The sequence below is a fragment of the Microcaecilia unicolor genome, chromosome 2 (genome assembly GCF_901765095.1).
Source record: "Microcaecilia unicolor chromosome 2, aMicUni1.1, whole genome shotgun sequence".
NCBI lineage: Eukaryota > Metazoa > Chordata > Amphibia > Gymnophiona > Siphonopidae > Microcaecilia > Microcaecilia unicolor.
The window spans coordinates 158095924-158123036 of record NC_044032.1 but is presented as its reverse complement, the minus strand read 5'-3'; the positions used below and the strand labels follow the sequence as shown (position 1 = coordinate 158123036).

Below are 27113 nucleotides of genomic sequence, written 5' to 3'. Positions count from 1 at the left end.
GTGCCCTATGTAGAATTACCCTGTTATTGTTCATGTTGATGAAACTGAAGTGCGTGACGACATAAATGCTGTAGCCTATAAAGTTGCTTGAACTTATAGCCATTTTGATGTCTCTTCTAAATCTTTATATGCTTTGTCACACGTTCAGATGCATATTTGTTGTGATGGGATATATATTTTTTGAACACTATCACCTAGTTCTGCTTTGGGCCTTTGTAAAATAGCCTAAATAACTTCTTATTGAAAATTTTTTATGTGCCCAGTTATAACATTAGCTACATAGGTGAAATCATGGAAGCAGAGCTTACCAACTGTGGATAAATAAAAGTCGCCTTGTCCACATCTTTTACAAATACCGTACAATCTAGCAAAGTGTCATAGTAGATGTCAGTAGATAAGGACCCTTTGGCCTTTGCTATATTTTCTTTATAATTTTCCTTCTTCAAAGTGGCATCAGCATATTTATGGATATGTTTAATGTTTATTTTGGATCTTGATACACCGCCATTTCTGAATCAGAGTCTGTGATCACCGTGGACTGCTGCTAGCCCCTAAACCCCTCTCCCCTACTCTCACTTAATGGAGCTTATCTGGTTTAGAACAGTGACTAAGCAAGCATTTAGTCTGCTTTGGTGGGGGGAAAGAGGAGATCTTGCACTAGTCCCAATTACAGTTATAAAAAAAAAGTTCAACAGGCCCATTTCACCACTCCTGACATTAATACCAGTATTACTGAATATATTTGCGTATTAAGGTGTTTCATTGTATTGCACAAAAATCATCATGTCTATGCTATCTGAATGTTCTAATGTGTGCTTATTAAGGTGTTGAATTTGTATTGCGCTGAGTACACTATCGCTGATATATGACTGTTCTTCCATGATTCCTATTAGGGGGTATTGTATCATTCATATTCTGCTGATATTTATCATATTTCTGTTACATGATTGCTTACAGTGCTGTTAAATGTTTGTATTTCTGATGCCGTTATCATATGAGTCCTATTTCTAGGATTCAATTTGCCAATACCTCTGATTGTATTGATGCTTATATTTGATAATAAAAATTGGAATAAATTCTTTACCTGGATGATGGTGATCATGATGCATCATCATATCAGGCTTTACTGAAATTGGAATATTTGCCTCTTCTGGGATGTTCCTGAATAGCTCTGGTCTGCCATCCTGTACACAGTTCGTAAATGAGATGGCATGTGCGGCCTCCATGTAATACATAATATACAAATTGCACATTTCATCATTGGATGTACCACTATATCCAGGCAATAGCACATCAGTAGGTGTCAAAAAGGAAAAAAAAAAGTTAGTTACTAAAAGCATCAAAAGACTCAATCAAGAATAGCTAAACATTTTATCTTGTGGAAAGGTACAAGTTATAAATTTGCCATATATGACCGTCTCTGGGAAAATGTGACTAAAGTAACGGATCCAAAATGTTGAGAATGATAGATTTTTCATGTCATGGCTCTATAAGCAGTTTGCAAAAGTTACATGTTAGAACTTCTGTAACATTTTTACTTTTTCACATAAAAGGATGGGGTTTGGACTGTTGTATTACAAATTGCTTGCTGTAACAGAATTCATTATTGTTTTTGGTGACTTTAGTCATCTTTTCCCAGAAATGATCATATATGATAAAAAGGTTCCACCACAGTACATTTTTTATACTCCCCATTAAGAAATCAGAACAACTAGGTATCAAACCTGTTTTCTATAGCTTATGCCTATTTCCACTGTTAGCTATGATGTTACAGCAATTCCATAATCATCCCTCTAGAGCTTGGTTTAAAATAATTTGAATGCTCATGCCACAAGTAGTGGTTTGATAGTTGTGGCATAACATCTCTGCCTTTCAGCAGTCTCCTCTTAAACAGACATCTGTTCTTTACAAGCATCAATGCATTTCATCTGTCAAGAGAGGAGGGATTCATAGTGTCCACTGCAGTTCTTATGCTTCAATAGGTTATCAATAGAAATCAAACCAAATAAAACATGGAAAAGAAAATAAGATGATACCTTTTTTATTGGACATAACTTAATACATTTCTTGATTAGCTTTCGAAGGTTGCCCTTCTTCGTCAGATTTCCAATCTGACGAAGAAGAGCAACCTTCGAAAGCTAATCAAGAAATGTATTAAGTTATGTCCAATAAAAAAGGTATCATCTTATTTTCTTTTCCATGTTTTATTTGGTTTGATTTCTATTGATAACCTTTAAGAGTGGACTAACACGGATACCACAACTCTCTACTTATGCTTCAATATAAAGCCTGCTGCAAGGCCTGACAGGGAATTATTGACCTCTTAATTTTATGCAAATCAAGCTAAAACACTCCTCTACTAGCAATGGAAGAAAAATCATTTACAGCAATGTCGTGGATGATGAGATGAATTCTTTAGCACCTATTGCACTCAGGGTCCCATTTTACAAAGGCGTGCTAGTGTTTTTAGTGCATGCTAAAAATAAGCATGCCCTAAATGCTAGAATGCCCATATATTCCTATGAGTGTCTCTAGCATTTAGCACACGCTAATCATTAGCGTGCACTAAACTGGCTAGTGCGCCTTTGTAAAAGACCCCCTCAGTATTTCATTTTGAGCCCATCTTCCATTTATCTAGCAGGTGCACAGAATCAAAGGATCCAGCCGGTTTCACTGTACTGATGAATCAAGTGGCATGTCATTCTCCAGGAATACATGTTGACGATGCCCTCTGTACTCATTTTAAATGAATACAGATTAGCTAGGGAAACAACAAACTAGGGAGAAATTCATGGCAGATGTGAAAACAAGCAAATTCTTTTTCAGTCACCTGAAAAAAAACAACTGCTCAAAATTTTCCCCCAGGTTCATTACCAGTTGTATGTTAATGGATATCTACATTCTTAAGCACAAGCTTCATTATTATTAATAACACACATGCATGCAGTAACAAGCTTACACTGCAAGTTCATGTATATATTTTTAAATTAGTGCTCACAATTTCCCAGCAACAGGACACAAATAGATTACATGAGGGTGCATGGTTTGCTGCTTGGCAAAGTACGTCAGTGCTGACTTTTCCAAGTGGTGTCATGAACTGCTCGTTTATTCACCATGGAAACAAATAACGGTGCTAGCCAGATGGGAAAAAAATGAGAAAGAGTTTCCTAGGCACTGAAAATTTACTTATTCAGAGACTAAAGAGGTCAGCCTCTTGGGCTCAGTGGGCTCTGCTGATACTTAAAAGTTCAACCCATTTCATTCCATTGCTGCCTAACAAGTACCAATGTACTAGTTTCTTCTATAAAGAGAATTTGGACACACAACTACAGAAAACTATTTTTCCACACAGACATTTCTGTACCTTTGATATATTGCCTTTAAAGCGAACCATTCAAAAGTGACAGCTTCGCAGGAAGCCTAGCTTAGGTGACCGTGCCCAACAAACCCACAACTATAATTCCCTATGGCCCCTGCTCTGGTTTCCCAGGGCGACCAGTAGTGGAAGGGCTGCTCGGCGGCACCATTCTCAGTCCAAGGGAATAAATATATGGAGGGTAATAAAGTCGTTTCCACGTGTAAAACACTGGATATTTTTGATTATTGCTCAGAGGGCCAGTCTTGGGAGTGGGTAATCATACATGATGAAAAGATGGGGTGCAACTAATGCAACTGCACTTCATCCCATACTACAGGAGACCTCAAACTTGCCTAAAGCTGAAGAAGGCACAGCCTGTTCATAGACTTTCTGCCATGGGCCCCAATATATTTAACACCAACACTGATTGTCCACTCCAAACAAGGGTACAAAGTATGCATGTTGAGGTTATTGAGTTTACTAGCTTTCAGGGCCGCCGAGAGAATGAGCCAGGCCTGGGGCAAGGCCGCCCCCGGGCCCCCCGTGCCTCCTCCCCAATCGCTACCACTGTTGCCTCCCTCTCCCACTCTCAGGCCACCGGCGCCGCAGTCCCCAGTCTCCTCTCGCCCACCCGTCGACAGTCCCCCTCCGTCTGCCACCGAGCCCCCTGCATTAAAATCAGCAGCGCCTCACCTCAGTGTGAAAGCGGCAGATCGCCTCCCTTTGGGCCTTCCTTCACTGTGTCCCGCCCTCGTCTGATGAACTTCCTGTTTCCGCGACGGCGGGACACAGGGAGGGCCCGAAGGGAGGCTATCTGCCGCTTTCACACGGAGGATGTTGTCCATCTTTGTCAGCTTCGATCACACAATCACTCTTCTATACAGCTCATAAAGTGCTCTGGATCCCTCTAAGGGTGTCAAAGCTGTCTGGGGATAGGTCTGATGTCTGTTGGTCTTGCAAGTCTGTTGTGGGATCCTTGTTTTATATGTTTATTTATTTATTTCTTGGGATTTATTAATCGCCTTTATCTTTGACTGTTCTAGTTTGAAGCAGTTTGGGGATCCTGTTTGGGATCAGGTTCAGTGTGTGTTTGGTTTTCAGGCTGAGCTTAGTTACAGGACTGTGATTTTGAGATCAGCTGCATTGTCTGATGATCTGCAGGAGGATAGAGCTAAAAATTGTTTGATATGCTTATGGGAATTGCTATTCAATCAATCTTGTCTGAACAGAAAAGCAATGCTGAGTTGCATGGGTGGTGGAATGCTGTATGTCTAGTCAGAAAGTATGAGGAGGTGGATGCAATGAAGAGGAAGAGCTTGGCATCCTTTAAGAGAATGTGGGCAACCCTTGATACTTATTGTCAAGTTAGCAATGCACAATTTGTTTGTAATCTCAGCATTGGGGTATTACTATACGGCCTGAGAGGGTGAGAGGGGGTTTTGGAATTTTGAGTTATTGCTGTTATTGTATTGTAATTTAAAGTCAATAAACCCATGTTGACTCTGTGTCATTATACCAGGCCTATGTGTACAGTAATTTTGTTTTTTTAATGATAGTTTCTACCATTTTGCCTGGCACTGACTTCAGGTTCACCGATCTGCAGTTTCCCTGATCACTCTTGGAGTCCATTGGCATTTTGTTGACTACCTTCCAATCTTCACGTACTGTGGAAGATTTCATGACAGGCTATAGGTTACTAATAGTAGAGGAGCATCATCCATTTCAACTGCTGCATAATGGTTGTCAGTTAAGGTTCACTGGGCTGGGGAGTCACCATCTTGGCAGTTCTTGAGGCGAAGGAGACCAAACAGGAGAGGATTATGGTAGATAAATATTAATAACCTTCTTGAAGCCCTTCCTCTATGCTGCCATCACGTAGCTGCTCAGTAGCATTCCCCACTTTGTCTTAAAGACTACCTTTCTTTAGCCCATATACATTTCTTATATTTTTACAAGCTGCCTCATAGAAATTTCTCCCTCCCCTTCTTAAGCATTTCTTTCCTCAATTTCAGTTCTCAATGAATACCAACAGGTCAGGTTTTCAGAATATCTTTAATAAAGATGTATGAGGAAGGTTTGCATACCTACTACCTCAACTGTATGCAAATTTTTCACATGAACATTCATTAGGGATATCCAGAAAACATGACCATTTGGAAGCTCTTGAGGACTTGGAATGAAGACCAAGGACCTAGTAGAAAACCAGGAAATTAAGGGTTCAAACTCCACTTATTCCATTAACATTCCTTGTGATCTTGAAGTCACTTCACCATTCAGATAGTAATTTTGGGGCAAGAAAATCCCTACGATAATTGAGAGTAATTTGTCTTGAGTTTGGATTTGGAAAGGTGAATAATCAAAACTAAAATCCTAATATGCACAGCACTATTCACTAGCAAGTAGAATATAAATGCAGGTTTATCAATATTTTTCGTACAGTGTCAAAATGCACACCTCCAGAAAATATGCAGACATACTGAGAGGGTGTAGGGGATGAAGCAACGCCACTCTTCCTCTTCCACTTGCCCAGCATATTTCCCGTGGGTGCACTGTAGACATGCTGAGCAGAATGTTTTTTTTTGCATGTCACCATCAAATAAAAGCGAACACTATTTACAATATGAAATAAGTTGAACTGCAAATGTATTAGTGTGTTCACTGTTCACAGTTTCCACAAAGAACAGCACAGAAGTGCCACAATTTATCTAGAATCAGAACTGTGGAAGCAACTCGCAGAGACAACTCTCAAAAATGTCCAAACTCGCATTTCCTCAGTGATGAAATATGAATCAAAACAAAAAGGAGATTCTTAACAGCTGCTCTTTTTAGATGTCAAATTAATCTAAAAAAAATAAAAGCTTTGCTAATACGATAGCTTTAATATCACCATCTGCTGCATCAAACAACCACAGAAACAATAAAGGTTTGCTCTGGGATCTTGCCAGATATTTGTGACCTGGGTGGCCACTGCTGGGAACAGGATACTAGGCATGATGGACCTTCAGTCTGTCCCAATATGGCAGCGCATATTGGGACAGCACAGCACAGGTATTATATAGAAACATAAAAAGATGAAGGCAGATAAAGACCAGATGACCTATCCAGTCTGCCCATCCATGCTATCTACTCTACCTTCCTCTCCCTTAGAAAGCCTATGTACTTGTCCCAGGCTTGCTTGAATTCAGATACAGTCTTGGTCTCCACCACCTCCACCAGGAGCCCATCCACGGCGTCTACCCTATTGCAGATTTTGGTATCATCTACAAAGAGGTAAACCTTAGTAGACAGCCCTTCAGTGATATTGCTTACAAAAATGTTAAAAAGAATTGGCACAAGAACCAAATCTTGTGGCACACCACTGAGTGAGCTCCATTTACCACTACCCTCTGTTGCCTTCCACTCAAGCACTTCCTAACCCTGTTAGTCACTTTAGAACAGTGCTTTCCAGTCTTTTTGAGGCTGTGACTCCCATGATTATGGCTAAAACTAAAATCCTAATATGACCAGCACTATAAGGTGGAACATAAATGCACCTTTTTTTTTTTGTTTTGTTACATTTGTACCCCGCGCTTTCCCACTCATGGCAGGCTCAATGCAGCTTACATGGGGCAATGGAGGGTTAAGTGACTTGCCCAGAGTCACAAGGAGCTGCCTGTGCTCCTTCCCCTCCTCCCTTTAGGCCTCCTATTGTAGTTCTTCTTTGTGTTGTCTATTTCCCTTCCAATCAATACCTTTGTAAACCACTCAGATATTTATTTTTGATTTGCCATATATCAAATAAAGATGAAATATAAGATGAATGTAAAAGGTGAGATTGTTGTGCCTTTTTCGATTGTTGACAGGGCATGAACAATAGAGTGCTCAGCTTCTTGTAACTACCCCACATGAAAATCATTTCTTTCTCCAAACCCCTGAAGGTGCAGAATACTGATGCACTTATGGAGAGCTCACCAAGATTGTGACTCCAAAGGCGTTTTGTGACCCCAATTGGGGTCCCGATCCACAGTTTGGGAAGCACTGTTTTAGAGCTCATAACTAGGGTGCTCAGTATATTAGCTGCTATGTGAAACCCTATTGAAAGCTTTGCTAAAATCTAAATACATCACATCTAGCACTTTCCATCAATCCAACTCTCTGGTAACCCAGCCAAAGAAATTAATCAGATTTGTCTGGCAAGATCTGCCTCTAGTGAAACCATGCTGCTTGGGTACTGAAATCCAATGGATTCCAGAAACCTCATCATTTTTTATTTTAGAAACGTTTCCATTAATTTACTTATCATAAAGGTGTCACGATTGTGACTATATTCCCTGTCGGACTTGCTTTGGGGTTCCTCCAGCCAAGCCAAGTCTGTGTGTAAATCCTGAAGCCTGTGTGAAAATCCTGAAATCCGTTCCAGTCCAGGCTAGCCCATTCCGGGATCCTGTTCTAGCCAGGCCGTTGTCTGCTGTTGTGTTGCTAAGCCCCACCCTGCTGGTGACCTCACCTGTAGTGCCTTTATTACCACCTGGGAACTTCCTAAGTTTGCCTTTGCATTGCTATAGGTCAGTCGGTGTGCTGTTGCATTCTGCTTGTTCCTGTCTGTGGGCATATCTGCCTTCTGCTTCTGTGTGTCTGCTTGGTTCAGTGGTGTTTGTTATAATCTTCTTACTTGTTCTTGCTCTGTCTCCTTGTGCTGGCTGCTGCCAGTGGGGGTGTAATTAGCTCTCACCATACTACACCTGGGATTGTTCTCTCCGGTTGCAGTACTCGGTGGTGAGCCTGTTTTGTTTCTCTGTGTGTTTGTGGCTGCCTTGTGTTCAGCCTTCTGTTAGTGCTCTGGTATTAGGTTGCTGCTGTTGTAGTCTAGCTTTGTGTTCTGCCTTGCCTGTCTTATTTTGTGCTTCTAATTCCCCTCTGCCTTTTCCCTCAGTCCTTGTTTGTGCAAGCTTGTTGCTGAATCCTGTTACCTGAGGAAGTATCCTCAGTTCTGTGTCCTGATTCCTGGTCCCTGTTAGTCAAGCTTGCTTTAGAGTCCTATTCTCCGTGTGTGTGTTCCTGGATCCTGTAAGTCCTGCCGGCTGCCCGCACCTAGGGGCTCAACCCCTAGGGAACGGCAGTCAAGTGCAGGTGAAGTCTTGTTTCAGTCCTGTGTTCCAGTCCAGTGTGTTCCTGCTTGCATATCTATGTTTGCAGTCCTTGTCTTGTTGGTGTGTTAGCCCAGTGCTGGTTGGGGGTTTTTGTCTGCCACTGCCGCTCTATGGCAGTGGTCCAAGGGCTCAGAAACCCAGTTTAGCCTTGAGAGACCTGACAAAAGGTCATACTGAACAGCATGTAGTTCACAACCTCATCCTTACTTTTGCTTTTGTGAAGAGGGTCCACATTTGTCCTTCTCCAGTCTTCCAGGACCATGCCCAATACTACAGAAGCATTGAAAAGGTCAGCCAGCAGAGTCACCAGAACTTCCCTAAGTACCCTCAGAAATATGTCATCCATCCCCATTGCTTTGTCTACCTTTGCTAGTTCCTTGCAAACACAGTCTTCTGAAAATCATTCAGTGTCTACCATACTTCAATACCTATTTGTGTTTCTATTCTGTGGTTTCACTCCTGGCCCTTCATCTGTGAAGTCACAATAGAGATATTTGTTAAACAGTTCTGTCTTATCCTTATCAGCTACTATTATTCCTCCTCTTCACTTTTGAGTCTCACAATGCCACTTTTGTCCTTCCTCTTATCAGTAGCATATCTAAAAAAATGTCCTGTCTCCCCCCCCCCCCCCCCCCCCCATTTTACCATATTGGCAATTTTTTTCTTTTATTCACATCTTTGTTTTCCTAAATACTTTATAAGCTTCTCTTTGCTTTTTCAGATATTGTTGCCCGACTTCTTTTTCTCTACCTTTTCAGCTACTACTTTTGAACACCAATTTACTTTCCTTTCAGTTTTTCCCACTGCTCTCCTACTTCTTCGAGAAGTTCCCATGCAGGTAACAACTCCTTGAGGTTTACCCTCATTTCAATAAAGTTTTTTTTTAATTTTATATGAAGTCTAGAACCTTTGCTTTGGAATGAACCTCTCCACACCTTAGTATTGAACCACACCATCCGGTGATTACTGGATGCCAAGAGATCACCCACTTTAACATCAGAAACACTTTCCCCATTTGTAAGCACTAAGTCCAGTATGGCCCCATCCTGAGTGGGCTCCATTACCAACTGCTGGACCAGTTTCCCTGTAGAGAATCCAGAATCACCCTACTTTTAGAAGACCCCACAAAAGGGATACCCCAGTCAACATGGGGTACATTACCACAATAATGTTTTAAGTACTCTACTACTACTACTTAACATTTCTAAAGCGCTACTAGGGTTACGCAGCGCTGTACAATTTAACATAGAAGGACAGTCCCTGCTCAAGGAGCTTACAATCTAAAAGACAGGTGTACAATCTAAAGACAAGTGTACAATCTAAAAGACAGGTGTAAATCTAGAGACAAGTGTACAATCTAAAAGACAAGTGTAGAGTCGATCTGATGGGGCATACTATATTTCTCGAAAGGTTAGGTGCCGAAAGCAGCATTGAAGAGGTGAGTTTTAAGCAGAGATTTGAAGATGGGTAGGGAGGGGGCTTGGCGTAGGGGTTGAGGAAGATTGTTCCAGGCATAGGGTGAGGCAAGGCAGAATGAGCGGAGCCTGGAGTTGGCAGTGGTGGAGAAGGGTACTGAAAGGATGGATTGTCCTGTGAGCGGAGGTTATGGGTGGGAACATAGGGGGAGATGAGGGTAGAGAGGTAGTGAGGAGCCGCAGACCGGGTGCATTTGTAGGTAAGGAGGAGAAGCTTGAATTGTATGCGGTATCTGATCGGAAGCCAGTGAAGTGACTTGAGGAGAGGGGTGATATGAATATATCGGTTCTGGCGGAATATAAGACGTGCGGCAGCGTTCTGAATGGATTGAAGGGGGGATAGAGGGCTAAGTGGGAGGCCGGTGAGGAGTAAGTTGCAGTAGTCAAGGTGAGAGGTAATGAGAGCGTGGACAAAAGTTCGGGTGGTGTGCTCAGAAAGGAAAGGGCGAATTTTGCTGATGTTGAAGAGGAAGAAGCAACAGGTTTTGGCAGTCTGTTGGATATGTGCAGAGAAGGAGAGGGAGGAGTCGAAGATGACTCCGAGGTTGCGGGCAGATGGGACGGGGAGGATGAGGGTGTTATCAACTGAGATAGAGAGTGGAGGAAGAGGAGAAGTGGGTTTAGGTGGAAAGACGAGGAGCTCGGTTTTGGACATGTTCAGCTTCAGGTGGCGGTTGGACATCCAGGCAGCAATGTCGGATAAGCAGGCCGATACCTTGGCCTGGGTCTCCGCGGTGATGTCTGGTGTGGAGAGATATAGCTGGATGTCATCAGCATAAAGATGATACTGAAAACCATGAGATGAGATCAGTGAGCCTAGGGAAGAGGTGTAGATTGAGAAGAGAAGGGGTCCAAGGACAGATCCCTGGGGAACTCCAACAGATAGTGGGATGGGAGTGGAGGAAGATCCATGAGAGTGTACCCTGAAGATGCGGTGGGAGAGATAAGAGGAGAACCAGGAGAGGACAGAACCTTGGAACCCAAAAGAGGACAGTGTGGCAAGAAGTAAATCATGATTGACAGTGTCAAACGCCGCGGATAGATCGAGGAGGATGAGGATGGAATAGTGGCCTCTGGATTTGGCGAGGAGCAGGTCATTGCAGACTTTAGAGAGTGCTGTTTCTGTCGAGTGTAGAGGGCGAAAACCGGATTGAAGTGGATCAAGGATGGCATGAGAGGAGAGAAAATCAAGGCAGCGACTGTGAACGGCGCGCTCAAGTATTTTGGAGAGGAAGGGTAGGAGAGAGATGGGGCGGTAGTTGGAGGGGCAGGTAGGGTCAAGTGATGGTATTTTTAGGAGAGGTGTGACTACGGCGTGCTTGAAGGTGTCAGGGACAGTTGCAGAGGAGAGAGAGAGGTTAAGGATGCGACAGATGGAGGGGGTGACAGTATGGGAGATGGTGTTAAGTAAGTTGGTGGGGATGGGATCGGAGGAACAGGTGGTGCATTTCGAGGAGTAAAGAAGGCGGGAGGTTTCATCCTCGGTGATCTCAGGAGAGGAGGAGAAAGAGGCCATGGTTGGTTGGTTGTTGGATGGGGCTGCAGGCTGAAGAGGAGGTGGTGGCTTGGTAGTGAACTCAAGGTTGATCTTTTGCACCTTGTCCCTCTCTACAGGAGAAAGCTGACAGCAGGGATCTGCTCGGTTTGATACTGCTTTAGCACACTGGCGTCATCTAAGAAATGAGAAACAACTGCATCAATGTTACAGAAATCTATTCACCCTGGTTGATGATGTTCCATGATATAAAGAGCAATGGGCATAATATGATTTCAAAAGGATGTAAATTAAATGATTAAGGCTCGCCAAAGGGTAAATGTAAACTAAATCAACTGAACACATTTTACCACAGAACATCCAATATTTGTAAAATTAGCAATATAGACCAATATTAGATGTTACATTAAAAATGTAGGACCTTGACCTTCCAAATGTAATATATTCCTTGAGCTTATTAATCTTAGTTCTCTTTTTTGATAAAATACATCAACACAGTGAAGTAGGAAACTACTAGATGGTAAGCCTCACTTCAGTTATTGGAAAAGTAATGGAAGTGTTGCTGAAGGATAGTAAATTTCCTGGAATCCAGTGAGTTACAAGATCCAAGGCAACATGGTTATACCAAAGGCTAATCATGCCAAAGAAATCTGATTTAATTCTTTGACTGTGCAACCAGAGAATTGGATCGAGGACATGCGCTACATGTAATCTAACTTGGATTTCAGCAAAGCCTTTGACACAGTTCTTCATAGGAGGCTCTTAAATAAACTTGATAGGCTGAAATTAGGACCCACGGTGGTGAATTGCATTAGAAACTGGTTGACAGAGAGATGCCAGAGGGTGGTAGTCAATGGAATTCACTCGAAGGAAGGAAAGGTGAGTAGAGGAGTGTCTCAAGGATCAGTGCTGGAGCTGATTCTGTTCAATATATTTGTAAGCGACATAGCCAAAGGGTTAAAAGGTAAGGTTTGTCTTTTTGTAGATGATACCAAGATTTGTAATAGAGTGGAGCCCCAGGAGGAAGTGGAAAACATGAAAAAGGATCTGCAAAAGTTAGAAGAATGGTCTAATGTTTGGCAGTTAAAATTTAACGCTAAGACATATGAGAAGAGACTGGAAGACTTGAATATTTATATCCTTGAGGAAAGGAAGGACAGGGTATTAATATAGAAACAAATCTTTTCCAGAGAAGGGGAAACAGTAAAACTTAAATGGCTGCATGTTTGTGTATGTGCTAAGTGTTGCTTAGATGGTGACTCCGGCTGTGATGAACTAGGGCCAGTGCCAGGCAGATCTGTACAGTCTGTGTCTCATATATGACAATCCAGTTTAGGATGGGCTGGAAGGGTTTTCAACAGCAACTTCAGTGGCTGGAACCTGAGGATAGTGCTGGGCAGATTTTTATGGTCTGTGTCCTGCAAATGACTAGACAGATAAGCTGGAGTGGGCTTCGACAGCATCTCCAATAGCTGGAATGTAAGGAAAGGGCTGGGCGGACTTCTATGGCGTGTCCCAGACATGCCAAAGAAAGACCATGATCAATATTTTACATCACATTCATTGTTGATTCAATGATAATCCAGATTGGCAGACTGGATGGATCGTACAGGTCTTTATCTGCTATCTCTTACTATGTTACATGCTGGTGTTAGTTAAACCTACAATTCACATGAGATTATTTCATATGTGACCAATTTTTTTCATTGAACCAACTTAATTCTTGCACATTTCTATTAAAATTTAGAATAAGTCCATGTATGACATAGCACTATTTTTGATAAATTATCTGTATGGGGGACAAGCCATCACTTATTTTGCACAGTCCAAGATGAGATTCCATTCAATTCCTCCACTACTACTACTACTACTATTTAGCATTTCTATAGCGCTACAAGGCATACGCAGCGCTGTACTGTAATGCTTCTCTGCTTGTGCCTGTAATATCTAGTACATCTGCACTTTCCCAGCTGTAAAGGACTAAAATACAAGCTGGTACACGCCACCACCTTCTCTTACATGGGCACGCAGTTGTGGAATGCATTTCCTACAGCCCTAAAAGCTATTGATGAAATAACTAACTTTCGGAAATCTTTGAAGACACATCTCTTCAACAAGGCCAGAAAGAGAACCCATAACCTTACAGAAATACCTATCAGCTCACCCAGCTATTAAAGTACACCTCTATATTATCCTGTCTAAAACCCTCCTTCTCACTACCCTTTCTTAATCTGTGTACACTACGAATTGTAACCGACTTCTTATAATGACTATGTCTATGTTATATGACTATGTCATAACAAAACTCTGTAAGCCACATTGAGCCTGCAAATAGGTGGGAAAATGTGGGATACAAATGCAATAAATAATAATAATAATAAGATGAGGGTGGGGTTCAAGGAGAGAGAGCAGGCTGACAAAAGTCCTCTGGCAGAACAAGACAGCAAGGCCTTCAGCAAAAGGAAGGGATTCTTCCTGGGTTTTCCACGCTGAGGCTGCAGTACTTGAGGAAGAGGAAAGCAGTGGTCTTTCGGCAGATGCCTACATCACATAGAAGCTTACTCCAAGTAGAAGGTTTACCTGGAAACCCTATTAGTTATTAACCCTTGAGGCCAGGCTAGAGGCAGGCCTGAGTGTGTTTAATGTGTAGCCTGTCAGAGACAGGCTGTGGGAAGATTACAGGAACCCTGAGTGCATATTAACACTCTGGAACCCATCAGGGACAGGGATATACGAAGACTGCAGGAAATTAGAGAAACAGTACTTTATCCAGTCTGTGAGCTAAACAGGCCTGTATACATGAAAATACCAGGGCCGTGGAAGTCAGAGTCGAAAGCAATTTTGGGTGGAGTATGAGTCGGTAAAAATACACTGACTCCAACTTCATCTTCAAAATAAAAACATTATAATATATGGTAAATTTATCATTTTATACTTTATATATTTTTTGTTCAGGTTCTTTGTTCAAACTTCAAATAAATATTTTGTGGTCTATTAGTACTAATTTTGTACATTTATTTATTAGGATTTATTCACTGCCTTTTTGAAGGAATTCACTCAAGGTGGTATACAATAAGAATAAATCAAACATGAGCAATAGACAATTACAAAAGTAAAAACATTCAAGTAACAATACAAAGTATGGCATGGTATACTACTTACAATGCCAACACAATATGTAATATAACATTTTAATTGATAGTGAAAGGTATAAGCAAAGATGGAACATATAGATAGGTAAGAGGAGTTAGAAAATAAGGTGACTAATTTAAAGAAAGCTGTACATGAGGTCAGAGAGATGGTTAAATATGATCTCAGCTAGGTTAGGAGTGGATAAACATGTCCTGTTGCAGTATGTGCAGCCCGTGTCATGCCCTGTGCGAGTGAGACTAACAACTTAGTTACTTCTTCCATTATAGGCCTGGATGAAGAGCCAAGCTTTCACCTGCTTCCTGAAGTAGAGAGAGTCTTGTGTTAAACAGAGCCTTTCAGGCAGATAAATATCCTATGTTTCTGTAATTAATCAAATATCTCTTAGATTTACTACACTTAGCATGAGCCGGAATTAGAGCTGGAGTCAGAGAGTAGAAAAACAGAGGAGTTGGAATTGAAGGTTTGATTTACCAATTCCACAGCCCTGGAAAATACAATAAAAGTGTTTTGTTTTACTTGCATCCCTTTGTCTGGCTGTATTTCAGATGGTTCCAAACCTGGTTGTGGGTCTATGCTACCACACATGTTTTAAAAATCTATCATTTTTGTCTAATGTGATGCAGTACTGAAATTATGGAATCCTGACTTCCCCTGTTTTAGTCCAGTGTCATATACGGAAGCACATTTATGTAATATTGTTATAGGTTGTTCTTACCCCCTCCATACCAGGCTATACCAAACAAAGAAAAAATTACAGGAATCATAAAATGAATGCGTTTTTCCAAACTCACTACCTTCTTGGTAAATAATTACAGTCCTCATTTACAGTAAGAAATGCACAGCAGTCCCCCTTTAAAGAATTTCAAAAAGAATAACTTTGCAGTAAAAATTTTAATTAATACAGGGTTTTTCTGCTTGTTGCGTGCACTTCTGAATGATTATATAGTTCACAAAGGATTCCATTTTGTTTCAACAAGTACAAAATCTATATTATGTAAAATGAATGTTTTTCTGGCTGGTTAAATATCTAGTGTGCTGATAGCAGATGAAACAGTTAAGGGCTTATAGCACAAGAGTTGGCCATTTTCAGGTCTATCATTCACTGTAAGACCTTGATTTAATTTCATACCCTCTCTGTGCTTACAGTACAGACTACAGGTTCTTCTGGGGCATGATTCTTACAACCAGGCAATTTATGCTTAACTATGTTAGCATACTGTGTCATCAATTATAACAAGGACTGATATATTTTGTTGCAATCAGAATGCAAATTATCAAACTCTATTAACAAGTAGTTCTCATTGAAATGCACAGCACCTCAAATCACAGGCTCTTACACTGCATCGTGTTTTTTCTCTGTGTGCATAATTATTAGATGACAGAAATAATGAAGTGGAACAGCAATCTGAATGTGCTATTAACTAATATCTCAGTGACAATTATTTACAAAGACAATTTTGAATTTGTCTCAATATGTGATATTGGAATGGAGGAATAACCTAGAGGTTAGAGAAGCAGGCTGAGGACCAGAAAGACCAGAATTCAAATCCCACTGACTCTCCTTGTGGCCTTCGAGAACTCACTTAACCCTCCATTCCCTCAGTACAAACTTAAATGGTAAGCCCTCTGGGGATAGGGAAATACCTACTGAACCTGAATATAACTCACCTTGAGCTACTATCAGAGCGACATGAGCTAAATACTAAAATAAAATAAAGATGTCACATCTTGTTGTTCCTGGACTTAGATCCTTTTAGTAAGTATTGCTGAAATTGTGCTTTATGGAAATAGAATGAAGCAGCGAATTATAGAATTATACTAATACATCACGATCAGGAATCTTAGCGTCAAACATTCGTGAATCTGATTATTTTACAACAGACAACCTATAGCATAAACCAACACAGAAATAAAGTATAGAAAGAAGAAGATTTCTCCGAGCCATTAACCAGACTGCCATAGAGGATGTTCTTTTTCAGACGCCTGGTAGGTCTCCCTCATGCGGACTGGCATTAGCTCTGGTGATACTGTATAACGTACCCAATGTATGTGTTTTTGGATCTCCCTTCACCACTGAAAACACATCTCGCTGCTATAGTGTCACCATAAACAACATCAAGTGGGTGCTCCACAGGATAGAATGCCTGAAAAAACACAAGTGAATGGCTACATTACAAGGTCTCAAATACCTTAACCTCTCACCCTGTGCTGCATTTTGAAAATCTTTTCTCTATTTGCTATTCAAAAACAGGTTGAACGCTCAAGAACACGTCATCCCAGGCACAGAATATAATGGTAACATGCATGGTAAACATAGCAAAATAATGCCAGATAAAGACTAATTGGCTCATTCAGTGTATAAAGTACACTTTTCAGCTTTTGTAGATAAGACACAAAACAATAATCAAGCTATTGTAAACTACAGTTATAGGGCCTTCGATATATGCTATGAAGAAAGCTTTTGGCTTCTGCTGAATGACAGAAAAATTATAAGAGCAAATCTATAATTAGTGCAAATCAGTGAAAACGTATAATAATTCCTAAAGCTATATAATCAGCAAAAACATATCTGAATGTGCTAGAAAACCTAGATATATATGGCAGGGCCCGTGTAAGGGAAATACAAATGACTGTATAAAGGAGGGAAGGGTATAAAGGACTGCTTGCTGTCATTCAAGCTGCAGTAAAACCAGTTTGAGATGGTGATCAGAGTGGAAAGAAGAAGTCCAGATGTCTGAGAGTACCCTAGTGGTATACTGTGAAGTGACAAAACCTGAACTGACATGCAAGAAATGTCATCAAGGACATAACTGGTCATGCGCAGAGGCACACCCCATGCTCTCCAAAAAAGTGTTTTAACAACTTTGAGTACTAGCGTATCGTCTGCAAATTTGATCACCTCATTCGCCAACCTGGGCAAGTTGCTTAATCCTCCACTGTTCAAGGTACAAAAAAACTGAGCCCACTAGGGGCAGAGAAAAAAAATCTGCATATAATAAAGGTAAACTGCTTTGGATTTATATCAAATCCAAGCCTCTTTACAAAACATTATTCTCATGACCTGCACATACAATCGGCATGCTGTGAGCACATGCTATAGAATTACCCGGTAAATGTCCGGTTTTTCAGTTTCTTCTATACATGCTTGTGCTGATCTCACAAAACGTTCCATATGTTGCTAATCAGCCAGCTAAACCACCACCAACCTCCACAACGAAGACCCTGTCTGAAGTTCCAACAGTTTACTGCATCAAGTAAAAGGGACAGGGAAATGGGACTTGATATACCGCCTTTCTGAGGTTTTTGCAACTACATTCAAAGCGGTTTACATATATTCAGGTACTTATTTTGTACCAGGGGCAATGGAGGGTTAAGTGACTTGCCCAGAGTCACAAGGAGCTGCAGTGGGAATCGAACTCAGTTCCCCAGGATCAAAGTCCACTGCACTAACCACTAGGCTACTCTTCCACACATAAAGATTATGCTCCTAAATTTATGCTCATAAATTACGAGCATAATCTATTCTGGAGCATAGAGCATTCTCGTAATTTAGAAGCATAAATTTAGGAGCATAATCTTTAAGAATAAGGCCATTACTGCATACAGTCTGAAAAGGGAAGGGGGGAATGAGAACAGAGTTCTTCGTCTACAATAGCTGGTACTCGGATGAAGGGAGAAGGCGGCACATCTGGAGCTGCTCACAGGAGACTTCTACTTTCTCTTCTTTCCTGCACATGAAGGGAGGACAAAGCAGGCATACCCAGAAGGCAGAAGCCAGGGCCATAATTAAAAGGGTATATGATAGTGGACTGTGGCAAACCAGGGCAGGTCTCTCCCATACAAGGGGAAAGAGGTCACATGCAAAGAGGTGACCAATAAACTCTGAGTTGTAATTAGCAAGAAGAAATGAACTGGTAGTTCAGGATACAACTGGACTAGAAATACAAAACACTATATTATAAACATTCTGTGGGGACAAAACAATGCCCATGTTATTAAAAAAATGTACCATATTTGCATCTTTCTGACTTTACGTACAACTTTCTTTAAATTAGTCCTCTTATTATTTAACTCCTACTACTCTCTTATCTATCTATATGCTCCATCTTTGTTTACATCCTATGATATTAAGAATGTTTTATTGCATATTGTGTTGACATACCTTGTATTGTCATCTGAATATTTTTACTGCTGTAATTGTCTGTTGCCTGTGTTTGACTTATTCTTGCTGTACATTGCCTTCAGTGAATTCCTTTGAAAAGGCGGTAAATAAATCCTAATAAATAAATATTTTAAATACCTCATTGAGGTTACTGCTTAGAGTAATGTACAGCATATAAGTCAACCTCTTTGGTTGTACCACCACAGAAAGACAGTATATCAAATCCACAACTGTATACTGGACTATTACATTGCCGCTCCACAATACCATGTCATCACATTCTCAACATGAGCATGATTTACCAGGGGCAAAAATTCAGGTCTGTACTAGCCAGGACTATGGAACCTTGCACATGATTCACAGGCTTGTTACAGTGTGTGATGCCCGTTAATGGATTTCGTGTGTGGTTTTTCTTTGAATGTTGTGAATTGTACATTACAAAAATAAAAATAGAGACCTCTAAAAATATGTAACTGAAAAATAGCATACTGCACAATGGAAAAATCATGCATCTGCTCAACTTGCTTTCATGGTTTGCTGCTGTGTAACAAATCATGCAATAAAAATACACATACCTGTGGTAGCTGGGGGCTCTGTCGACCAATTAATGTCCACTGGCCATCTCTAACTCTGTAGCCACTTACTACTTGACCTGCAATAAACGTGTTTTTGCATTAAACAAGAGAATTCAGGAAATCAACTTATACATGAGGTAGGACTCCTTTTACTAAGATGCGCTAATGGATTTAGTGCATGCTAAATGCTAAGAAGCCCATTTTATTCCAATGAACTTGTTAGCATTTAGGGGGAGATTCTAAATATGGCACCTAAAAAACTGGTGTGGAAATCAGGGCTGACTAAGCATATTCTAAAAGTGGTGTCTAGATTTAGGCGCAGTGTACAGAATACACTTAGTTGATATCTCAGCACCTAAAACTACATGCATCCATTTACAGCAACAAAAATGTGGTGGAAATTTCAGCAGGTAGATTTATGCACACTGAGCCATATTCTATAACTACGTGTGTAAGTTTTGGAATGCTCACTTCCCCACCCATAACCATGCCCCTTTTTGCCTGCATGCGTTAGAAGTTTGGCGCACTTCGTTACAGAATATGCTTAGTGAGTTATGTGCCTAAATTCTAATTATTGCCAATTACTGCTCATTATTGCTTGTTAAGTGCTGCTATCCGCGCTCATTAGCTTGTTAAGCTTGTTAAGTTACACGTGTTGATATAGAATCCGCTTGGATTTTGGCGTGGATCTCTAGACGAACTATATAGAATCTGGGGGTTAGTGAGCAATAAATCCATTAGTGCACCTTAGCAAACGGAGCCCTTAATAAGGCTCTCTCCCCAATTTTGTCTGTGGGGGACAAGCTTAGTAAACAAAGCCCATAGTCTGCTATTTACAATAACCTCTATTGTTTAAAACATTACAACATCCTGCACAAAAAAGCAGTACAATGAGAGAAGGGTATCACAGAACTGAGATGAATTCACATATCTGTTAAGACTCAAATACAACTCCTATCATACTGTAAACAAATTACATTAGCTGAATAAAGCATGTGCAGTAATTGTGCTAGGAATTACTTAAAAAGTTTCTGCAGGAAATTATGTTCCAAAATACCAGAAGTCAGTGTAGTTAAATGGAACCAAATGGCCTGATGAATCATAGCTTTACAAGTGTCATGGCACACTAATCTCAAGACTCAAGCTAAATCACAGGATATCCCTGCTGTTAACAATCATATTACAGTAAAAGATTAGTGTTGAAGAAATGTTTGTGGAGCATGAACACTGGGACAAAGACCTATCTGCATCATCTCTTATAACCAACAAGAATGCAGCTGAAACAGCAAAACTGACTCAGTACTCTACCATACACTAAATAAGCCCAAACAAAAAAAAAATCAATACAACATATTATAACTGAGCTCTCAGATTTTGAATTTTCCCTGTACCAGATTGTTGTCTGCAGAGATATTACTGCTTGAATATTTTAAGGAGATGTTAAAGATCTCTAAGCCTGAAGAAATGTTTTTGATGAATCATTATTATGTACTTTCTAGAACTCGCTAGGAGAATGTGGCTAAGGGAGGCTTAGATACTTTGAGAAAGGACTTCTTGGATTTGACTATTTTTTTTTTTTTTTTTAGAGTCCTCTGTTGATGATATTTCTTTGAGACTAACTCTACTGGTTACATGTTCCAAAGAGAGTGATAAACTGATGCCATTATTTTGTGGGCAAAAAATACAGGTACCATGGCCCTGGCCAGTGTGCATTCAATTGCGAATGACGTGTCAGCTTTGGATTTGACTAATGTAGGTTTAAAGTCCGCATTTTCCTGCCCAGCGGATGTGAGCGGGTAGAGAAAAGTGTGCTCTCCAGCGTTTAGAAATTAGAACTAGTACATTGTGTCTATTTGATATAATCTAAAAAACTTTTTTTGTTGCTTGTGCATCAAAAACGTATGTTTTCTTCTGTTTCCAGCAATTTCAAACTTTGACATGGCTCCCTGAGGAAGCAAACGGGACCGTTGGGACCGCACATGAATTATCACACAAGCTGGAGTCTACGATATAAAGATAAGTCCTCATAAATTTGTTTATTTGATTCTTAAGGACATTGATGCATAAGGACGTTTGATATAGCAAGTTCTTTTTTTATTTACTGTTTTTGTCTGATTAGTGAATTCAATATAAAAAAAAAAAAAAAAAGACAAAATGGGGGTTTTTATGTCAATGATGACTTTTTACTGTGTGCAATTAACTACTGTGTTTATGCAATAGTTTGTTGAGACTTTTCCCCTTATCTTATATAGACACTTTTGTTTACTGCAGGTGTGGTTTTTGAGACTATCAATATTAGTAAGCAGTAGAACCGATCTGTGTTGATTATTATTTACACTTTTTTTATAGACATTTTCCACAAAGTTTGGGCTTTTTTCACTCCTTCCCCCTCTTTTTCTTAGATGTTGCCCCAACAAGGCAGTTTTACCTTCTTTTACAGGCTCATTCATTTGTTGTTTTTGTTTTTTTTGTTTTTTTAGAACACCTCCCCATTTAGTATAATTTATGGATATCTACACGGTACCTTTCAGCCCCCTTTTTTTGTGTATCCAGTTGTATGCACACATTTTTTACATCATAGATAAGGAAAGCGTCTGTCCCAGAGTGGTGGTAACCTTCCCCATGATAGCGATCCTTTTCACACAATATCCCTTTCTATAACAACGCGCATTGCACAACTTTTTTCTCCTTCCTTTTTTTCCCCTCATATGAGTGCTTCTGTATTTCCACATTTTTATTAGACACTAGTAAAAAAGCCCCGTTTCTGATGCAAATGAAACGGGGGCTAGCAAGGTTTTCTTCTGTGTGCATGTGGGAGTGTGTGTGTCCCACTCCCTGCCCTCGCTCCCTTCCCGTGTGCTGTCTGTCCTCTCTGTCCCCTCCCCCCTCGGAGTCCAGTCCTTCAGTGTTAAGTTTCCTGCTGTGCTGTGTTTGTGTTACAGAGATAGTGAGGGCTTCTGCCCTCTCTCCCCTCCCCCCTCTGAGTCCTTCACTGTTACAGAGAGAGCGATTTGATTTCGTGCTTTGCTGTGTTTTCCTTCACTGTTTGTGTTAAAGAGAGAGAAAGGGCGGGGGCAGACACTCATGGGGAAACCGGATATCTCTCCCCCTTCACACTTCCGGCTGGAGGCTTCATTTAGAACATTGGTGGTGCCTTTTATATATAGAGATTGGTATGTGTACATTTTGTTTTTCTCTCTCATGTAGGATTCTCAACCGTAACTTGTTCCTTGTGTTTCTATCCAGCAACAAGGAAAGATCATTTTATTAGATTATAAGGTCAGTTATTCAGTGTTTCATCTGTACTTATCTTCCTTGCCATATGCACAACTGGTTTATGTAATATCACTAATTTTTTCTTTTGACTCATGCAAGTTCATTATTTATTTCTTCACTATTCCTGTTATTGTATATCTGTTTATACATGTATTTTTTGTTCTTATCATATCATAATTAATATGAGTGCACCTTGGTTTTATAACTTCTAAATTTTGATTTACGTCCTTCAATATTTAATATAATTTTGAGAGTTTTCATGTACTTTTAAATTATCAATATTATATATGTTTTAATATTTTGTAGACTCCTGACGCAGGCGCTCAGGCGCCAAAACACAGCAGCTGTGTTGAGTCACTTGTTGTTCTCCAATAAAGATTTGGAATTACATACATGTCTCCCTTGTTTTGGAAACAGCCTGCTTGTCCTACTCCTTTTCCTCGTTAATCCACTCCAGCTTGCCAGCTGTTGGCCTCCATTACAGTACTTCCAGCCATCCCTACTGGAGACAAAACTTTGCCATCTTTGATCCTGCTTAGATGTGACTCACCTGCTGCAAGTCAGAGCCTACCTTGCTTTTGGTTCATCTCATTTAACTTTTAACCTTTGGGTAGATGCACTTTAGTTCACATACACCTTTTATTTCATCTGTCTTTAGTGGAGTCATCCAGTACCTCTATAATATTTTTATCTGGTCTATATATTTTTTAAGATATACTATCAGGTTTTTATAAGCCATTTTAGACACACATATATTATATATAGATGGGTTACATCTAACACAGTACCATTTCATCCTATTACATTCTATACAGTACTAGCTCATTTAATTGAATCATCATGTTTATACTGATCTGGGCACAGTTCTCTTTTATTTAATTACTTTCATGTGGTTTATACATATTGTGCTTTATTCACTGGCAGTTCACAAATATGCATTCACTCATACTACTATTCATGTTTTTATTCTATGTTTATACATATTGATTATATTTATACCACTGTATGTGCACTTTTGCAAGTATTGTCCTCTTACACATTATATATTATATTTTATTGCATTATCAATTATATTCATGATAATGTATTTATTTACACTAGATTTCATGTTTTTATTTTTAAGATAGCTTTCATTAATTGTGTTTTGTACAATTTTATATTTATGTTTGGCAATTTGTGCCAAATTTAGATGTATACATCTTTGGAATGTTCACTTGTGTCACCATATGTACACTAATGTATATCCTCTAAAATATGTGTACTTTGTTCAGTATTTAGACCATTTCTAATACTTTGCACTATTCTTCACCTTCTGCTTTTTCATATTACCATATGTACACACACTTCCTCTATTTTCCCATTTCTAGTGCAACTTTTTTTTTTGCACTACTTCACTTTACTTTCTGCTACATACAGTTCACATCCGGTGCATATATACATATTGTTTTTATATACATAACATAATGTATGGTCACCTATGTGCACACTGCTTGCATATTTTCTGCTACTTTCATTAACTTTGTGATCTTCGTTATTCTTAGGCTGCATGCTTAACCACTCGCAAACACTCATCTTTAATATATTACACTGTCTCGAACAGTGGATGTGTGCATATCTTCTTTCAAGCTTATTTTCTTTGTTTTCTAGTACTCACCACCATATGTATAAACACTTTTCAGTCATTGCACTGGTCTGCATCTATTTACTTATTGTGTTCCACATATATTTCCTGTAATTTCTATATCTGTATAGCCACCAAGGGACCCCGAGGAATATGTGAGGGGATAGGGGGTGCTGGAGGAAGGGAGCTTTTCCTGCTGTACGTGGGGAGGGGGATAATGGAAGAAGCCAAGTTTGTTTTCAGTTTATTTTGAATTGATCCAATACAAATTTGAAGGAGGAAAAGTGGACGAAGAGAGAGCGGGGTGGGGGAAGTGGAGGGTCTGGGGATAGGGAGGAAAGCTGATACTGTAGTTGGGGAAATGTATAGATCTATACCTCTTTGCTGATATCTGTTTTGTAAGTTTCAAACTGATGTCATAAAAACAAATGGGGAAAAAAAAGAAGTTATACTAAACAACAAAATTAATGACCTTATAGTAACAGCTTAATGGGAATGAGTCAGCATGAATTTAGCAAAGTTGAGTCTTACTTTACCAATTTATTGGGATTTTTTTAAAGGTGTAAACAAGCAAGTGGATAACAGTGAGTCAGTTGGTAGAATGCATTTGGATTTGCAAAAGGCATTTGAGAAAAACCTTCAAAAGAGACTCCTTTAGAAATCAGAGTCATGGGAAAGGAGCTCATGCCCTTTTGTGGCCTGTGAGCTGGCTAAAAGACAGGCAATAGAGCAGAAATAAATGGTCAGTTGTCAATATTAAAAAAGAGTCAGTAGTGGAATTTCCCAAAGGTCTGTATTGGGACATCTTCTATTTAACATACTCGTAAAAGATATGAATATAGGAATGACAAGCGAAGTGATGAAATAATTGTGCCACCCACATATTTGAAATTGTTAGAATAGCAGAGGATTGCAAGGCTTTGTAGAAGGATCTTGTGAGACAAACACTGGGGATAAATGTTCAGCATTTTTTGGTTGGCAACGGCATTATGTCCAGATAACTAATGCCAAGCCATGTCCAGGCACCAGCATTGAATATCCAGGAATGTAAGGCTGGCTCTCTCATATCTGGTTAAGTACAATATTCAGCACTTAACCACCTAAGTAAAACTGGACAAGGATAGGACTGTCCGATTAGCTCAGGTGGTTAAGAGCTGAATATCAGCAGTTTGTTAAGTGCTGAATCTATCCCCAGAGTGCCCACAAAATTGTCAGCTATGGCTTTAGCAGTAAGCAGTGGTGTGCTGGAGCAGGCTCTCACAGGCTCGCAAGAGCCGGTTGTTAAGTTTTTAAGAATTTTGGGAGCCGGTTGTTAAAGTAGGGCCCTCCATGGCTACTTTAACAACTGGCTCCCAAAATGTGGGCTTGGGCCCCCTGCTGAATTCTCTTTTACTTTGCTGGTGGAGATGCTGAACCCTGCCAGCCAAGTAAATAGACTGCTGCTGCTCCCCGCTCCTTGTTTCCAGCTCTGGGCAGCAGGCTGAGACTTCTCGAGCATGTGAGAGAAGTTCCAGCATGCTGCTCGGAGCAAGACGTTGGGAGTGGTGGCTGCCAGCAAAGGTATGCCTAGCGTGCTCACACGAAGGGAGGGAGGAGAGAGAGGCAAGTGTTGCTTCCCCTCCCCCCCCCCGGCCACCCCTGGCCCTTCCAACTGCAGAGCTGGCTACTCCGGAGAAAGAGCCTGTTGTTAAAAATTTACAAGCACACCCCTGGCAGTAAGTGTCACTGAATATCAGTGAATAGCCCCTCACAAGCAATTTAACCGTGCAGAAGCCTCTAAATTATTTTCTGGGTTTCTAAGTGGCTGATGAAATTTAATGTGGACAAGTGATGCACCTAGGAAAAATTAATTCCAAATACAGAAAAATGCTGGGTTCCGAGTTAAGAGTTGCCACCCAAGAAAAAGATTGGAATCACTGTGGCTGCTAAAAAAAAAAAGCAAATGGAATGTTAATGTGAGCAAGTGCAAACTGATGCATGTGGGAAAGAGAAACGCAAACTACAGCCATGCGATGCAAGGTCCCATATTAGGAATCACCGCCCTGGAAAAGGATCTAGGTGTCATCGTTGATGATACGTTGAAACCTTCTGCTAAGTGTGCAGCAGCGGATAAGAAAGCAAATAGAACATTAGGAATTATTAGGAAAGGAATGGAAAACAAAAATTAGAATGTTATAATGCTTTTGCATCACTCCATGATGCAACCGCACCTTGAATACTGTGTGCAATTCTGGTCACCGCATCTCAAAAAACATATAGCGAAATTAGAAAAGATACAGAGAAGGGCAACAAAACAATAAAGGGGATGGGACGACTTCCCTATGAGGAAAGGCTAAAGTGGCTAGGACTCTTCAGCTTGGAGAAGAGACAGCTGAGGCGAAATATGATAGAGGTCTATAAAATACTGAGTGGAGTGAAACAGGTACAGGTATATTGCTTGCTTACTCTTTCCAAAAATACTAGCACAAGGGGGCACACAATGAAGCTACTAAGTAGTAAATTTAAAACAAAACTGGAGAAATTATTTCTTCACTCGTGTAATTAAATTATGGAATTTGTTGCAAGGGAATGTGGTAAAAGCATTTAGCTTAGCAGGGTTTAAAAAAACGTTTAGATAATTTACTAAAGAAAAGTCCACAAGCCATTATTAAGATGAACGTGGGAAAAACCTACTGCTTATTTCTAGGATAAGCAGCAAAAAATCTGTATTACTGTTCTGGGATCTTGCCAGGTACTTGTAACCTGGATTGGCCACTGCTGGAAGCAGGATACTGGGCTTGATGGACCTTCAGTCTGTCCCAGTATGGCAACATTTATGTTCTTATAAAAGCAATCAGCAAAGTATCACATAATGCAATAGGTGTCAAGA

At 40.2% G+C, this 27113-nt stretch overlaps 1 protein-coding gene across 4 annotated transcripts in view; it reads right to left on the bottom strand.

Moving 5' to 3' along the window:
* The window catches only part of PAM (peptidylglycine alpha-amidating monooxygenase), a 553254-nt gene that overhangs the window by 140163 nt on the left and 385978 nt on the right, over positions 1–27113 (bottom strand). For all 4 annotated transcript variants that reach the window (XM_030193423.1, XM_030193421.1, XM_030193424.1 and 1 more), the window contains exons 11-13: positions 19348–19424; positions 16651–16754; positions 1085–1272 (exon numbers count right to left, since the gene is read on the bottom strand). In XM_030193423.1, the coding sequence (XP_030049283.1) occupies positions 1085–1272; positions 16651–16754; positions 19348–19424 (369 nt within the window). The remainder of the gene's footprint in view (positions 1–1084; positions 1273–16650; positions 16755–19347; positions 19425–27113) is intronic.